General features: G+C 43.2%; 1 protein-coding gene across 3 annotated transcripts in view; it reads right to left on the reverse strand.

The window, feature by feature from the left end:
• The window catches only part of fam76b (family with sequence similarity 76 member B), a 47,386-nt gene that overhangs the window by 25,020 nt on the left and 3,504 nt on the right, over positions 1–18,862 (reverse strand). For 2 of the 3 annotated variants that reach the window (XM_038818865.1, XM_038818866.1), the window contains exons 2-6: positions 15,898–15,962; positions 15,759–15,813; positions 10,681–10,836; positions 8,759–8,922; positions 7,675–7,722 (exon numbers count right to left, since the gene is read on the reverse strand). In XM_038818865.1, the coding sequence (XP_038674793.1) occupies positions 7,675–7,722; positions 8,759–8,922; positions 10,681–10,836; positions 15,759–15,813; positions 15,898–15,962 (488 nt within the window). Of the gene's footprint in view, positions 1–7,674; positions 7,723–8,758; positions 8,923–10,671; positions 10,837–15,758; positions 15,814–15,897; positions 15,963–18,862 lie in introns of all 3 variants that reach the window. The other variant, XM_038818864.1, reaches the window with a different exon arrangement.

Raw genomic sequence — 18,862 nt, forward strand, 5'->3', positions numbered from 1 at the left:
TGTGCCCGGATGGATATCAGCTCCCCACGAATTACTGCCTTCAGGGCTTCCCAGACCATCCCCACCTGAACCTCCCCCGTATCATTCACCTCAAGGGACCCCTCAATACTTGCCCGGACCCTCCTACACACCTCCTCCTCCGCCAACAACCCCACATCCAACCGCCACAATGGACGTTGGTCTCGCACCTCCCCCATCTCCAACTCTATCCAATGCGGAGCGTGGTCAGAGATTGCAATGGCCGAATACTCGGCCTCCTCCACTCTCAGAATCAGTCCCCTACTCACCACGAAGAAATCTATCCGAGAGTAGACCCTATGTACGTGGGAGAAGAAAGAGTACTCACGTGCCCTCGGCCTCACAAACCTCCATGGATCCACTCCACCCATCTGATCCATAAACCCTCTCAGTACCTTGGCCGCCGCCGGCCTCCTACCCGTCCTAGAGCTGGACCGATCCAGTGAAGGATCCAACACCGTATTAAAGTCCCCCCCTATGATCAGACCTCCCGCCTCCAGATCCGGGATCCGTCCCAACATACGCCTCATAAAGCCCGCATCGTCCCAATTTGGGGCATACACACTAGCCAGTACCACCTTCTCTCCTTGTAGCCTGCCCCTAACCATCACATACCTACCCCCCTTATCCGCCACCACCTCCGATGCCTCAAACAACACATTTTTCCCCACCAGAATCGCCACTCCCCGGTTCCTCACATCCAACCCCGAGTGGAAAACCTGCCCCACCCATCCCTTCCTCAGGCGGACCTGGTCCGCCACCCTCAGGTGGGTCTCCTGAAGCATTGCCACATCCGCCTTTAGCCCCTTCAGGTGAGCCAATACCCTTGACCGCTTCACCGGCCCATTCAACCCTCTCACATTCCAGGTGACCAACCGGATCAGAGGGCGTCCCGCCCCCCTCCCCCGTCGGCTAGCCATAGCCGGTCGACTGCCCGCCCCAGGCCAGCATCCCCTGCTCGACCCCGTCCCCATAGCGACAACCCCTCACCTCTGTCCCCCCAGCCCCTTCTTGACCCTACCAGCAGCAACCCGGTATTCCCCTTTCCCCCCCTCCCTTCCCCCCCAGGCTAGGAACCCTCCCAGCCGCAAACCGTCCTCCATTGTACTTCTGTGGGTCAGCTAACTTCTGCTGACCCCGGAAACTCCCGCCAATAGCCCGACCCCTCCCGAAGTGGGATCATCCCCCAATCTATCCCTCCTCCTGGCACCGCTCCAGCGCGGGGAAGAACCAGTTAAGGCCCCACCTCCCCCGTCACCATCTCCGCCCCCCAGCCCCGCAGCGCGGGAAACCAGAGGAAAGCCTGCGCTTTCGCCCTGCCCCACCACACCCTTCTGACGCAGCTCCCAAATATCAGCCCCCCTCCATTCCCCTACTCCGACATAGAATACAACATACCCCCCCGACCCTCCCCGCAAGATACACAGCCCAAACAATGCCCCCCGACCCTCCCCGCAAGATACACAGCCCAAACAATGCCCCAAGCACAAAAACAAAAACATAGCAGAACAACCCCCCGTAAATAACCATATCAAAATTGCAAAAGTACTAAAACAAGAAGAAAAAAACAGAAGAAAAAGAGAACACAGCAACAGCCGAATCCAGCACTAATATCTTACAGCCGACCTCGCAACCCCCAACCCCTAGTTCAAGTCCAGTTTCTCCGTCCGCCCGAAGGCCCACGCCTCCTCCGGGGAATCGAAATAATGGTGCCGGTCCAAATAAGTTACCCACAGGCACGCGGGCTGCAACATTCCGAACTTTATCTTTTTTCTATAAAGCACCTCTTTCGTCCGATTAAATCCGGACCGCCGCTTAGCCACCTCCGCACTCCAGTCCTGGTAGATCCGCACTACCCCATTCTCCCAATTGCTGCTCTTCACCTTCTTGGCCCAGCGCAGCACGCAGTCCCGATCACTGAACCGGTGGAACCTCACCAGCACCGCACGCTGGGGTTCATTCTCCTTAGACCTCCTGGCCAGTACTCTGTGTGCTCCCTCCAGCTCCAGGGGCAGATGGAGAGACCCGGCCCCCACTAGCGAACCCAGCATTACAGCCACATAGGCTGTCAGGTCCGATCCCTCCAGCCCCTCCGCAAGGCCCAAGATCCGCAGGTTTTTCAGCCTCATGCGGTGATCCAGCTCCTCGAAGCGTTCCTGCCACTTCTTGTGGAGTGCTTCGTGCCCCTCCACCTTACTCACGAGGACCACGGCCTCCTCCTCTCGTTCAATGGCCTGCGTCTGCAACTTCTTGATGGCAGCACCCTGGGTGGACTGAATCTCTGACAGCCTTCTGTTTGTTTCCTGCAGAGAGCTCAGTACTTCATCCTTGAATTCTTTAAAGCAGCGCAGATCAGTTTGTTGTTTCTGGGCCCAGAGTCTCCACTCCTCTGGAGCTCTGTCGGTGGCCATCTTGGATCCCTTCCCCCGTTTTTTCTGAGGAGCTGCTGCTGTTTTTTCCACCTTTCCACTCCGAGTTCGAGGCATGGACTGCAGGGAAAGTCGTTCAGCACACCTTCCCCCACCGGGAGACGTCGAAAAATTTCCGTTTTGGGCTCTCAAAAGAGCCGAAAAATCTCTTTAAAACGGGAGCTCCCACATGTGTGGCTTATTGCTGCATCACTGCCACCGGAAGTCCCGAACAGAGGATTCTTAACATCTGCTGGCACCCCAATTTCCCATCAGCAGCTAGTAACCCAATTACTCCAAGCTCTTATGCTCCCAGAAAAGGTAGCAGTGATAAAGTGTACTGCCCATACGAAAGGAAAAACTCCAGTAGATGAAGGAAATAGGCAGGCCGACTACCAAGCTAAAGAAGCCTCTAAGTCAAAAGCCATGGTAGTGCCCAAAATGATGAGCCAGACTAAAAGCTCAAAGAGTAAGTCTCCCTCTGAAAAACCTATGCCGACCATTACTGACATAATCCAGCTACAGGAGGACGCTCCTGCTAGCGATAAAAAGTTATGGGAAGAATTGGGATGTACATATGATAAAGAAAGTAAGCTGTGGGTCACCCCAGCAGGGCAGACATGTATGCCCGATGCTTTGGCAGCCTGGGTGACCGAATGTGTACACTTTGCATCTCACTGTGGTGCTCGCGCTACAGGTGATATATTGTTAAAAACCTGGTGGCATCCCAGACTGCAGGAGATAGCCCAACGAATTAGCAGTCACTGCTTGATATGCCAGCAGTATAACCCTGGTAAGGCAGTGCCCTGTGAGCAGGGGAAAACACCATTGCTTGAGGGTCCCTTTGAGACCCTGCAACTGGACTACATTGAGTTGGAAAGATGCCAGTGTTATAAGCATGTATTAGTGATTGTTGATGTGTTTAGTAAATGGATAGAGGCCTATCCTACTGTAGATAATAAGGCTTCAACTGTAGTAAAAGTTCTTATGCATGAAATTGTACCAAGATTTGGAATTCCATATTGTTTAAGCTCTGATAATGGACCTCACTTTGTGGGACAGATTAATAAAGAATTCTGCACTCAACTGGGAATTAAACAGCAGTTACACTGCGCCTACAGACCCCAGGCAGCTGGGATAGTGGAAAGAGCTTACCAGACTTTAAAGACTAAGCTTTTTAAATTACAAGCAGAGACCGGAGCCACCTGGCTCAAACTATTACCTACAGCACTCCGCACTCCATGGGATTGTGAGATTCCCCAAGAGGTCCAGTTCCACCATTTGACTACAGAAATGGCTAATTACATAATAGCCTTGACTAAAGTATTAAAGAGTCTCCACTTACGAGTACGTGCCACGCAAGAGGAAGTGCCACCCTTAGCTAGCTCCGATATTGTACAACCACGAGATCATGTGATGATCCGCAATTGGACACGGAAGGGGTTGGAACCACGTTGGGAAGGACCGTTCCAAGTTCTCCTAATCACCCCCACGGCAGTCAAAGTTGAAGGACGCAATGCGTGGATTCACACCCACCACTGTAAGCTAGTGAAGTTTTCGTGATTATTAACTCTCGTTTTAAGTACATACGACCTTACTCGGACTAGGAGCAGGACCCCACGATGAAGCTGCTCTTTTTACTAGTGATCCTCGCCAGCGCCATCCAGTTTACATTTACTAGCGACCGGCGATGTAGACCGGCGGACGAATTCTGCACCTTTGTCGTGAGGACACCTTTAGCTGTGCCAACAGCACCACAGATGAGACCTTATGGACGGCAACTCCGGTGGATACCTGTACCACCATCATTCATCAAGACGAGCAGAAGCCTCGGTTCCTGACTATCCACAGATCCCTGACCTGCGATCGCTACGCTTGCCGGTGGGACTACCGGTGTACGAGGGAAAGGCATGCCACGAGTTCCTGAATGTAAGACTATCCATACTCACCCGCCTACCAGGAGGAAGCGGGCAACGCACCATGTGACTGTGAATTCATTCCTGTTTATGTCTTATACTTATGCAAAGAAATTGAATGTCTCCTATTGTTGGGCATGTACGCATGTTCCTAGCCATGCCCATGGGGGTATTCCTTTGGTCCCTCTTTCCTATTTGATCGAGGAGGTCGCAGAATGGGCTCTGCGACGTAATCGCACCGATCCTGATAATGATACACAAGATATGATAGATTGGCGATCGGCCGGGTTCAATATGAACAGGTTTAAAAGATGGCGGTGGCCGAAATTTACTGTAACCCGCCCTACCTGATCCTCCCCAAGTATGCTAAATTTCCAAAAGGTAGTATATGTTTTAAAAAGAATCATGCCAATGGGACCCACCCGGTAGATACCAGCCAATGTAACCAGACCTTGATTTGGCAACCACCCATAACTAATCTTACACAAAAAGGCTTGTTCACCTTCAATTGGTCAGCAATAGAAAACCATACAAGTGGCGGCCCCTGGAGGGGGGAGCCGACTAGAATCATGATGACGGATGCCAAGGGGAACTTGACCTCATACAATGATACCTATTTTATATGCGGACATAAAGCATATCCCTGGTTGCCGGAAAATTGGTCAGGTTCTTGCTATATGGGCTTTGTAGTCCTTGGCATCACCCATTATACAGATCTATCCAAACATCCCCATGCCCAAACCACTAGGTCCCTTGTACCTTGGGAGGTAATAGCTACTGTCCTTTGGCCACAGTTCGGCAGTATTAGATCTCTCCAAAAAGTCACCAAGCTCCGGGATATATTGGAGCAGGTGGCTAATGATACCGCGGAAGGACTCAGTGAGCTCAACACAGAGTTAGTAGCTGTTCGGACGGTTGCCTTACAGAACCGCATGGCTCTAGACTACCTCCTCGCCAGCGAGGGAGGTACATGTGCTGTAGTGGGTTCTGAGTGCTGTATATCCCTGATAGCTCGGAAAACATTACTCACCTAGTGGACCACATTAGGGATGGGGTAAAGAGACTCCGCCAGTTCTCCTCGGACGACTGGTGGGGAGGACTGTGGTCTAGTTCCTGGACCACCTATCTGTTTCATGGATTTATTATCTTTATCGTTATTTGCCTTTTGCTATGTATTATTGTAACCCGTGTTAAATGCTTTTGTAATCGTTTAGGCGCCTCTGTGATGCCACAGATGCTGCAGCGGCTTTCCCAGTTAGACAAGCAGGATTTAGTAGATGCCGGAAATGTGTATGAGGACATTGGACCAAAGGATGATTTCCTGGAGGAATTCCTCAGACTCTCAAGGATAAGTCCCTGAGGGCTGTGTGATCATGGAATGATCACAGGGGGGAATGAGAATGTGAACAAGGGTTAATAGCTAGAACAATCCAGAATTAATGGGACACATTAGTGGAAAGTTACTAATAAGGGAGTTATTATTGAATTCGTGAGCCGACTCATGACAGTAAGCCAAACAGCCTTGAGAAACAAGGAAGATGGCTGGATGACGGAATATGAAATGTGGGAGCCATTGATACTGTGGCTAACACCTGTTGTTTTGCTAAAATTGCTATATACTTATGTGCCAATAGATAACCTCAATGTCTGTAAAATCATGTATTGAAAATATGGCAATAACAAGTTAATCATGTATTAGATCTTTGGTAAAAACAAGCTATATTTTGTAATGGGGGCAAGCTCAAGTGAATGTAAGGGACAGCCCCTTAAAAAAACATATAAAGACAGGATGTTTTGAGCAAAACTTTGGCACACTCAGAGGTGTTTCTTTGGAATACCTAGAGGGCTGCCCCGATCGCAATAAAGAATATTCTAAAGTACGAACGTGTTCGAGACCGTTTCTTCCGGACTGAGAGACAAGTGAATTAGAGACACATTCACAATATCGAAATTAGCACCAAAACTGGTTCACCCATCACTACTGTACTTGCTTACTTGCTGACCTAATTTGGCTCTAAATCTAGAAATTCCTTTATTTAAAAGTTCTCTACTACTACTAATAATAATAATCTTTATTAGTGTCACAAGTAGGCTTACATTAACATTGCAATGAAGTTACTGTGAAAATCCCCTAGTTGCCACACTCCGACGCCTGTTTGGGTACACTGAGGGAGAATTCAGAATGTTCCCAACAAGCACATCTTTCGGGACTTGCAGGAGGAAACCGGAGCACTCGGAGGAAACCCACACAGACACAGGGAGAAAGTGCAGACGCCGCACAGACAGTGACCCAAGCTGGGAAACTAGCTCAGCTCCCTGATGCTGTGAAGCAATAGTGCTACCGTGCCACCCACCAAATCCCTCAATGGCTTCACCATCCTACCTCTAACCTTTTCCAGGCCTTCAATCCTACAAGATTTCTGCACATTCCCAATTCTGGTCTATTGCGCACTCTCAATTTTAGTCGCTCCATTACCTGCAACACTGCCTTTAGCTGTCCAAGCTCTGGCGCTCTCTCCCTAAATGTTCTAGATTCTAAACCTTTCTCCTCTCCTTGTCATGTGAACAAACATCTCCATATGCAGTTATATGTTAGATATTGTTTGGTAACACCACACCTTGCGACCACCTTCTACGTTAAAGATGCTACATAAATGAAAGTTAATAATTTTAATGTTGATTTCATCATGAGGAGGAACATAAACATTCCAAGTTGGATAGAGCACAAAGCTATCTCCTGAAGCACTTTTCTAATAAGGTATCTTAATTCCAATATCAGAAGAGCATCTAATACTTTAGGACAGCATCTTTCAAGTTCCTCATTGTAAGAGCAGATGTATGCAACAGTAGAACACTCGCTAAAATCAGTTAAGATCCTTAGATCTAGTAGAAAGGATAATTTGATCCCATTTATCTTAATCCCCACAATGTGCGACATCTCAAAGGTGGAAACACCATTTTTTAATGCTCGATGTTATCCCGTTTCCTAAATGGTCCAATCTAAGCAAATAGATTAATTCAATACCACCAGGAAGGTGCAATGTATTGGGAATAAAACAATTATCAGAATGAGAAAGTATGAAATAAAGTTTCTCTTTCTAGTACATTACTGGAAATCCAACATAATATTCTTTCATCAAGTTCTACAGTATGTAGATGGATAAAAATAACAATAGATGGATGAAGACACCAAAGCCAGTAGAACAATTAGTTCCATCATAAGGGAGGAAAGGATGTTAGGTAGAAGAAAATATGAAAATTAAACACGAAAATGAAGCTAACAAACACGATGGTAAAGAGAATTTTACATAATACAACAGCTAAACATTTACCTCATTTTCCACACGCCATGCTGCTGCTCTGGGCTTAGGCTGCCAATTCTGAAACATATATGATAGGTGGTCTTAAATTTTTCAAAAAGATTCTTCATTCAGAAAAAAAAAGTACAGATTCTGTTGGGGAGACTAGCCTACTGCAATATTTGGTATGCATCAGAGATAAGTGTGTCAAATTGTTGCAGATTATTTTTTGGGGTGGTTCTGCGATGAAGCAGAACATTAGTTTACCCCAGATATAGGTTGTTGGCCTCATCCCAAATTCTGGAGTCACGGCATTTATTTGCCCTACTGACACACTGGCACTACAAGCTGGGTGCTCAATTTTGAGGTCAGGAAGCAGGGACAGAGATGGGATGGAGGCGATGCAATAAATAGGAAAAAATAATTGAAAGGAAGTTTTAGTCTTAGGGCAAGTGGGATAACACTGGCAATCACAGATGTTGCAATAATCAAATATCTGAATGATTTCACTTAGGCCAATTTCCAGAAATTAATCAGCTCCTTTCAAAACAGACATTTCAACTTGCAATCTCCCTCCCCAATAGTCCCTGGCAATACCAGAAACAGGGATAATTAGAATCCAAAACTGCTAAGAGCTCAAATGACAGAAAATCATCAGATGACACATTTGCCTCATTTGAATGGCTAACTCAAACTGAAATTTTGACAAGTGGAATCCAAGCTGAATTGTGTTTCATCTCAATTGCAAAGATTTTCTTCCAATATGTCAGAAAGATAGGGCACCAAGAAATCTTTCACTTCACTAAGGATAATCATTTTAATATACCATTAAATGCCTGCAAAAGAAGGAATTGTCTGAAGTTTAACATTTCAATAGTACACTAAGAGTTCCATCAAAAAAATATAACTGCATACATAAGTGCAACTACACTTTAAAATGCAGATTGGGTTTTTGGTTAGGTATTTATATCAATCAAGTTGACAGTTGACGATTTAAAATCTCAAAACATCTTAAAAAGCAGAAATGTCTACAAAGACAATAACTGAAGGAAATAAATTACAACAAAGTCCATAATGTCCGTGCATTCATTACTTTAAAAATCACAACAACACTCACTTGTGACGACTGGTGCTATGGTGGTGTTTTGAGAGTTCTTTCTCCGGCAGTGAAGTTGAAGATGAGGAGGAGTGTGAGCCCAAGTTCTTTCTCTGTTCCTTTGTTTTCTGCAGAACGCGTTTATACGAAAGTGTACAGAGCCAACAGAGCAGTTTTCCATCAACCTACAAAACAAAAGCAAACAGAAGTTAAAACCTTGGCAAAAGGACTGAGAGAACTGTCTGTTTAATATGTTTATTCTGTTTCAGAATGCTGCTTACCTGCCCCTAAAGTCAAATCTTACCAGCACAATACATTGCTCCATAATTTCCTATACTTAAAATACATTTTTTCAAGCAGTTTTTAGATGACATGCAGATTTTTCTGTAATTTCCTACAGATGCTGGCTCTTTATCTGAATTTATAGATTTTTTTTGTTACCAAATTATCTCACCTTTGTAATTCTCCCACCCCAAAGAGAGGATGCCAATTTTTCCAGAGAGAAAAATAAAGGGAAAAAAAACAAATTTATTCTCGAGAATGAACAGATGCGTTAGGGGTTATTCACTGATTTTAAGATTCCATGTGTATGTAATGACCCTAAAGAAACCAATGGTCATACATATCTTAGTAATTAATTCAATTGTCCATTAAAATACTATAAGTAGCAGATACTAAACAGCTGGAAAAAAAAACATGAATTATGATAGTACCTGTCACAGGATGCGGTGTACTTTCAGGTTAATTGTCACAACCAGCTGCAATACCCTTCCTCAACCATCCTCCTAAGACATTTGGCAAAGATTTCAAACTTCAAGGTGAACCCAAATGGTGATGGTATTGGAAGGTAGGAACATGAATGAATGGCTAAACCAAAAATAAAAATCTATATTATGCAATATAAATATGTGGGGTGGAGAGGGGTATTAAAGGTAATCCAATCTTTGGATATAGCAAATTTACAAACTATCATTTTGATGGCATCAAATTCCCAGTGATTAAATTACAACTGTGCAATTTCCTCCCAGGCATGTGTCATGCTACAGATTTCTCAATTAAACCCGAATATTCTAATGACAATCAAGAAACAACAACTGCTGGATATTACTATCATTACCAGATGGAATATGAAATGATCTAAATTCACAAGCGATAATTGACATGAAAAGTGATTAACTGCAGTAATAATGCATTGTACAATGTGACAGCCTAGCTGCAATAACTTCAAAAACGTAAGAGCTACCGGATATAAAATTTAAACTGTACACCATTTACAATGGGGTTATTGGGATATTTCTTGAATAATGAAGTCATATATCCAACATGTATGTGAATATTTAGTACTGCTTGATCCACCATACTGTTATGTACATTTCTATGCAGCAGCCAACTAAAAGTAGAAATCACATTTTAATTATAGCTAACATTATGTGATCGTTCAGTCTCATCTTTGAATCATTTTGCTTATCCTGTTAAATGGCACGTTTAACTTAAATACAATAGAAGTCAGAAACTACCAAAATAACTGAATGTAACAGAGTAAAAACAGAATTACTTAGGGGCGGCATGTGTAACAGTGGTTAACACCTCTGCCTATGGCCGGTGTTCGAATCCCAGCCCTGGGTCACTGTCTGTGTGGAGTTTGCACATTCTCCCTGTGTCTGCGTGGGTTTCACCCCCACAACCCAAAGATGTGCAGGTTAGGTGGATCGGCCATGCTAAATTGCCCCTTAATTGGAAAAAAATAACTGGGTATTCTTAATTTAGAAAAAAAACCAGAATCACTTATTAATGAAGCAATGTACTGTATATCATTTGTGGTTTAACATTGTACGCCCCAATCATTTTCAAATACGAGATTGCAATTACAAAAAATACGTCAAAATTCTAAAACAGAAGTTGACTTCAATGCTGAATAAAGAATGTTTGCTCACTTCCGTTACCTTTCGCCGACTCTCGTCTTTTCGATCAAAGGCACACTGTTGTTTGCACTGCTCACATGTCTGAGGAGGTCCATACTTCTTTTCTGAATTTGTACAACGTTGACATTTGGTGCCAATGAAGGCTGCTATAATGTTGCAATATTGACAGGGTTTTGGCTGTAAGCATTAAAAAAATGAAACATTTACTCAAAATTGTATAACAGAGCACTGATCAATCCACCAAATGCCATACATTTATTTTAATGATGGGAATGCAATACTACATAGTAGTTCCAAAAGGTATTGATTTGACCCTTATAACCACAGCACAGCAAATGAAAGAAACCAATTTACCACCCTTATTTCACAAATGTGTTTTACCCTGAAGTGTTTTGTCAGATTCATAGTCACAGAAGAGACTAACTTTCCTATCAGATGATTTAAGATTTTCTTAATTATCCAATGTTGTTAGCGTCAAATAATTATCTACAATTACATATTTAATATATCAAGAATTAAAATTAATTTGTAAAATAATGCAAAGATTGTGCCTCTGTATATTTATTTTTTCAAATGTAAAATTGTGCATTAATTTTGAAGGTTGCTGAATTTAAAACATGTTCTTTTTAAGTTAATTAGAAAGATTAACAAAGGAACTGTAATGGTACAGGAAGTAAATTCAGTTCCTGCTGAACTAGTTAAACAAAATGAGACGGAGAAGTTCCATGTTGGATTCCCTGATTTATCCAGGCAACTGGTGGCCCCATAACAGGCCTTTCCATCACAGAAGGAAAACTCGGTCAAGATCGTAAATTATATGTGGGATCAATAGAGACAGGAAAGGAAACAAAAAGGCCCGTTTGTAAATACAAACTCCAAAACAGAATAGCCCAATAACTCTTGGGGCCTGGCAAGTTCTTAAATTTAGAACATGCAACTTAAACAAGGAGATAGCCCTCAAAAGTAGAAAAGTCACCCAATCAGGATGGGATGCATCCATGGAAGGGTGAAAATTGAGGGGCCTTGGCCACTATCTTCTAATCCTCCTTGGATATGAGGCAGTGCCACAGTACACAAAGGGGCAAGATTAAATCTGACAATCACAGGCTGGTATAATGTTAGTGCGGGGAAAATATTTTAAATACCATGATTTGGACAAAATTAATTGGCATTTGGAAAAGTATGAGCTAATAAATGAAAATCAGCATGAATTTGTTAAAGGCAAATAGTGTTTGACTAACTTGATTGAGTTCTTTGATGAAATAATGGAGGGTAACATGGCTGATGTAATTATAGACCAAGTTCTGAAACGCCTTCCCTAAACCTCAAAGCTTTGACAAAGAGTCATTGGACTCGAAATGTTAGCTCTTTTCTCACTCTGGAGTGATTCAATTATTGTCAAAAACGTTTGCAAATTAGATTGAATTTAGCAAGTTTCAGGATTTCACTATTAAGCTACAAAAATTTTCTTTTGTTCAATCACAAAATATTGACTTTGCAGACACATTGGTCCAGATTTTAAAGTCAGCAGCTAGCAAACAGCGCTTCCTATTCATTATACTTACAGCTGCCCAGGCTTAAGATGGGCAACTTTGTGTGAACAGTTGTCTGACATTAGGGGTAAGCATAGCGTTCTCTCTGGGAAATCTGAAACTGGTGTAACAAATCTTGGAGGGCAACTTCTGGTGGCGTTTGCGAACAGAGCATTCGCGTTGGAGAGGGGCTGTTTTCAGGGGTTTCCCTGTTGTTTCGCCGATCGGGATTTCTTCCGCCGTTGGGGCCTGAGGGACGGGCGCCAGGTCGGGCCGGTTTGGAGTCGTTGGGGAGCCCCGTGGCCGGAGATGCAGGGGGCATCGAGCCTGAAGTGAGCGGCGGGGAAGGAGCTTGGCACGAGGCGAGGCCCGAATCCAGGACGGATGTAGAGGGGGAGCAGCACACATTGGGTGGCCCCCGCTGAAAATGAATGTTTGGCATGTTTGAAGTCTGGTCCCAGAGGAAGCGATTTTTTTGAATTATGATTTCTTTTTTCTTTTTTTATTATTTATTTATTTTAAGATTGAAGAAGAGGAAGAATACCAAGTGGTTAAGGTATGCCAAAAAGAGCTGTGACAAAGTGAGGAAACGCGGGTTCGCCGTCGAATGAGAGAACCAGTAAAAGCGCTGACAAGATGGCGAATGCCGGACCACGTGGTGGGACCACAGCAAACCACAATGAAGACACAAGCCGGAGAATATTGAAGCCGCTTGCACTGGTCAATGATGGCCTTGGTAGATGCAAGGTTTTCATTTCACCACATCTCAACTGTTGCCGCAGATTTCTCACAAAATCCTGAGCCATCTCTTCAGTGGGTATCCAGTCTCCAGAAACCAACCCATCAATGACTCGGGTGGACAGGATATCTATAGCATTAAGTGCCCAGAGATGTAACAGTCATGGATATTGTCAGGATGGTGGGCACACACCTGCATACTCTTTTGAAAATGGTCACACACAGGTTGCACACTAATGGAATAAAAACCTTTCTGACTGAAGGGCGGATGGTGGTATAAAGCACTGCTGCCCCACAGCTCCAGGGACCCAGGTTTAATTCCAGCCTCGGGTGACTGCCTGTGTGGAGTTTGCACTTTCTCCCTGAGTCTGCATGGGGTTCCGTTGGGTGCTCCAGTTTCCTCCCACAGTCCAAAGATGTGCAGGTTAGGTTGATTGGCCATGCCAAATTGCCACTTAGTGTCAAAAAGCTTAGGTGGGGTTACTCGTTCATGGGGATAGGATGGAGGTGTGGGCTTAAGTAGGGTGATCTTTCCACGGGTCAGTGCAGACTCGATTGGCCTCCTTCTGCACTATGATGACCGGCAAATGCTTGGCTTATCCAACAGTTTTGATGGCACATGCATGAAATCTATCACACCTTGAACTTTGGGAAATCCAGCAATATATGCAAAGCCTCTGGCTCTCTCGGCCTGACAAAAGTTATCTGCAGTGAATGAAATTAAATTGTTTGCTCACTTAAACATTGCATCTATGACTACCTTTATGCAAGAGTAAGCTTAGATATGCCACAAAGGTCCCCAGCTGGTGCCTAGAGTGACTCAGACACAAAGGTTCAAGGCCACTGTCATTTTGGTGTAGTGGTATTGTCACTGGACCAGTAATCCAGAGTACTGCTCTGGGGGCCTGTGGTCCCAGGTTCGAACTCTGCCATCCTTACCTGGTCTGGCCTATATGTGACTCCAGACCCTTAGCCATGTGGTTGACTCCTAACTGCCTTGCAAGGACAATTAGGAATGGGCAGCAAATGCTGGTACAGCCTGCAATGCCCACATCCCATGAACAAATAAAACAAATGCAATCTGAACCGATTGCTCCGTCCTGTAATTCAACAGGAAGGTCATCGTCTCCCTGGAGAGATGTAGTTCGTCTGCACTTTAAAAGCAAAGTCAATTAATCTTTTGCCTCTAGATTGTCTGTGCAGGATAGTGTCTTGACTGACTGACTGGTGTTGTCTATTTTATGCTGCTCCTTGTGTTAGCAGGTCCTTCACTTTCCTGGCTGCAGGATGCACCTGTCCCAGGACAGGTGGCCTCCTCTCCTCATTTCCTGCTTACTGGAGAAGGCTTCTCCGGAGTGCACATTCCCCTTGGGGACAGCAAGTTCCGGTTCCTCTACTGGAGTCCTCACCCTCCATGATATCCCCAACTTTAGGCTCCCTTCCCTCTCACTCGTTCTCGATTTGTAAAGCCAGCTGATAAAAAACAAAGAAACAAACTCTACTAACAGCCAAATGCTACAACCTTCAGCAACAGATATTGCTGCTACATGTAGCCATGGTGCCATTTGCAGTCCTTTTTAATCTAACCATGTGCCATCTTCCCATATCTGGATAAACCATTCCCATGTTCCCCATGCGACTACTGAAAAATGAAGCCGACATCGTAAAATTTCAGCCAATTGCCTCTTTAACAAGGTCAATAACTTGCCATTGTCCTCCCCCTCCAAAAAAATGAAGCAGCGGTTTCAGGCTTTGGTGCCCACTCACCTTGCATAATTGAGAATTGTTGACCTGATGACATCAGGCTGTATTTTACATAAGCATTTAAGGGAATAGAGGAACAGGAGTAGGCCATTCAGCCCCTCAAACCTGTCCCACAATTCAATTAGATCATGGCTGATCTGTAACCTAACTCCATATACCTGCCATTGGCCCATATCCTTTAATATTTTTGCTTAACAGACATCTATTTCAGATTTAAAATTAACTGATCTAGCTTCAACTGCTGTTCGTGGGAAAGAGTTCCAAACTTCTACCACCCTGAGTGAAGATGTTCTTACTAATGTCTATCCTGAATGGTCTAGCCCTAATTTTTAAGAGGGGGGCAGTCTGCCCAATTTTCAGCAGTAAAATCCAGTCCATTGATTGTAATTGGGAGCTAATCCATCAATTAAATTTTAAAGAAATATTCTATACATGTTACCTGTACTTGGTTCTTGTTTCCTGGGGTTTACTTTGAAAAAGAAAACAAGCGGCAGTATAGAGGAAATCTATTTTGCAGTATCACCAGGCACACTCAACAATCCAACCATTAATTTAGTTTGCTTAAAAGATGTAGAAACATTATTCTGTAGAATATTTCCATCCCTCACTCCACTTTATCAAGGGAAGACAAAAGTAGCCTTCCAATACCCCCCCATTAGCTTTATGCTAACAGAGGTGAAATTTATCTAAATTCTCTAACTGGTAAAATTGTTCTATGATTATCACAGGCTCCTCGTGCTGGCCAGTATAATTAACTCTTTCATTTTATGCTAGCAGGTTGTGTACATGAAAGGGCGAGATAATTAAAGAAAAACAAAAATAAGAAAATGTGAAACAGAAGCTGGGCAAAAACAAGTAGCCACAGCCTGTTTAACCTGCTCAAACTCAAAAATTGGATTTTGGAATAGCAGCAGTACTGCACTATATCATCTACAAGGAAAGATTTCACTGATACTGAAATATTAACGAGTGTAATAGTAACATAATTTACTAGTGTACTAATTTACTAATATAACATTATTTAGTACCTATTAAAATATCACACAAAAGGCTGTATCAACTTACTGTTCCAAACTGCTTCACATTCTGTGCACATTTCTTGCATATTGTGTTGGTTTTGCTGCACAAAATAAGAAACCCATAATTCAGAGATAGTCAAGGCTTCAAAATAACATAGAACTAAATGAAAGCATTATGACTGTACCTTTCTTGTTGGAATTCAGTTCTGCAGTAGGTACACTTGACTACCGGATGTGCTATCCGACACTCCTGCTTGTAAGAAAACAAGACAGACAAATATAGTAGCGTAACATGTTTAAAAGCTCATTTCCCAAACACTTCTTGGCCACAGATGAACATACTATTTCATAAAGAAAACTGCCCCAAAATATCATTGTCAAAATTCAACGGCACTTAACATCAGAAAACAAAAAGTTTGTTACTAAGACACAAAGGAGATAGGAGGTTAGATGACCAAAAGCTTGGTTAAAGATATAGAAGACTGTTCCCAGGGAGAGGGATGGAGTCAGTAAGTAAAACAAAAGCATCAAGTGTTATTGCTTATAAAAGTGGACAAATGAATCCTAAATCAACTGGGCTATCCCTCACTGCCAGGTGTAGAGAGAAAAAAAGTTCCTGTCAAGTACCTTACTTCCAATTTGCCACATCAATATCGAAGAGTTTGAAAAAAAGTAACCTTGAGACAAACAGACTACCCAACAATAGGCTGAATGATAAGATACTATACTTCTGAATAATTCTAAGTTATTTTTGTGCTAAATAACATATGAATTATCTAGTAATTTTACTTAAGTACATAGGAAAGTAGCAATTTAAAAGAAAAAACAATTTAAAGTAACTTAGAATTGCAAATGGTCTACATTGAAAATACATGTTTTAATAGACCAACATTGTAATATAATTAAGTGGACAAACTAGTAGCACACTCAAGATATACAATAATCAAATAGACCAAAATATAGCTTGTCACCTTTCATAAAAGAACCGTACTTCAGTGAGCTATTACACTATTTCCTCTCCAAGCAAGAGCAATTAAACTGAGTCAATAAAATCATTTATCAATAGTCACTAAAACAGGGGTTTCCAAACTGCAGGTCACAACCCTCAATCATGAGCCCCCCATAAAGTACTACAAAACTCCAGATTTGCAGAGTTATGTGATATAGTATTAAATGTTGACCTGCAATATGCAACCTTTAAACTGAGTGTTACTATGCTGCTTTATTTCTATTATGTTTTAGTTGCACTGGAGGTCATGTTCATTTTCAAATGTTAAAATGCAATCACATTTGAAAATAGCTTGCCCCCCGCCTGCCCCCACTACATTCAAAACAAGGGAAGAAACATAAACCTGGGAACTACTGGACAATCTAACAGTGATGAGGAAACTACCAAACATTACTGTCAAGCACAAAATCAATTCTCACTTGAAAAACCATGGCTAATAACAGTATGGATAGGTTCAGGGTGGCACGGGGAGCGGAATCATGCCGGCCAATCTGATTTAAGTTCTTGGCTGAAATGACCTTGCTGAAGGTAGTGTTGGTATTGTGCATATGTACTTTTTAACGGCACTTGAGAAACTATCGAATTGGAAAATAGAAGCACAAGTGGTTACAGGCATAGTAACATCTTATGACGGTAATTGGTTAAGGGACAGGGGGCACAGAGTAATGAAGAGCTGTTTTCCTAACTAGACAGAAAAATGCGGTGGTGGCCCAAGAAATCAGCATTAGGGCTGCTGCTTTTCTTGTTTATAGATTACTTGGACTTGGGTATAATTAGTATAATTTCAAAATTTACAGATTATGCAAAATTTGGCAATTTTGTACAACAGCGAGGATAGTAGCAGACTTTACAAACACATGCTGACAGCCCAAGTTCAAAGCAATGATCTTTGGGAGGAACAATTTTCAGAGGCAGTGTAATCAAAATGATATTATTTTGAGTGGGATGCAATACAAGAGCACAGCACGCAAGTGCATATGTGCAATTTTTTGAAGACGGCAGGGAAGTTCGTATGGTGGCTAAGGAGATGCTCTGGCTGATTTTTCAATCCAGCTCTTGGTCTGTAGCATTGTAGTTTGTTATAAATTTTAGAGTAACCAATTATTTTTTTCCAATTAAGGGGCAATTTAGTGTGGCCAATCTACCTACCTGCACATCTTTGGGTTGTGGGGGGTGAAACACACGTGGACATGGGGAGAACGTGCAAACTCCACACGGCCAGTGACCCAGGGCCGGGATCCGAACCCGGGTCCTCAGTGCCGCAGTCCTAGTGCTAACCACTGCGCCACATGCCGCCCTAGCATTGTAGTTAACAGACAAGTAACATATCAGTCATGGTGCAATGGCGGAGCAGACTCGTTGGGCCAAATGGCCTAATTCTGCTCCTCTATTGTATGAGGTTGCTTTGTAAAAAGGGGCATTAAATACAAAAAACATGAAATTCATGCTAAACGCTCACAAATTACTATTAGACCGGGGCTCGAGAACGGTCAACAATTCCAGGATGTCAAGGCCATGGATAAGGTACAGAGGTGGTTTGCCTGGCTAATACGAGGGATGGGGGAAACTTTCTTATGTGCACAGTGGAGAAGCTGGGACTGTTCTCATTGGAGCAAAGAAGGTTATTGTAAGATGTAATAAAGGTATCCTGTATTCAAAATTATAAAGGGTTTTCACAGAGCAATTAAGAAGAAACGTTTCCTCTGTCAGACAAGACAGAGGTCACAAACATAAAATAATTAGCAAAAGAATTAGAGGTGCAATGAGGAGACATCCCCACCACTACACAATCCCCCCTCCAAATATAGTTAAGATCCGAAATACACTACCTGAAAGGTAGTCAAATTAAAACCATAGAAACTTGTAAAAGTTCACAGGGAAAAGGTTGCATGTGGGACTTTCAAATGCTGGCACAGGGAAGACAGCCAAATAGCTTCCTTATGTGTTGCAAGATGAGTCAATGGGCTGGATTTTATAGACAGCCGCGAACCAATGTAGCTTGCCAGTGATCTCAAAGAAAGCTCCCCACAAAGATCTAGCAGGCGATTTCAGAGGCACAGATTCTTTCCTGCCAAACAATAGTTAGATTATTGACGAGTATACTCTGCTTTGGCTTCCATTTACTCGGTTCGTATATACTC

The sequence above is a fragment of the Scyliorhinus canicula genome, chromosome 14, assembly GCF_902713615.1.
Source record: "Scyliorhinus canicula chromosome 14, sScyCan1.1, whole genome shotgun sequence".
Classification (NCBI taxonomy): Eukaryota; Metazoa; Chordata; class Chondrichthyes; order Carcharhiniformes; family Scyliorhinidae; genus Scyliorhinus; species Scyliorhinus canicula.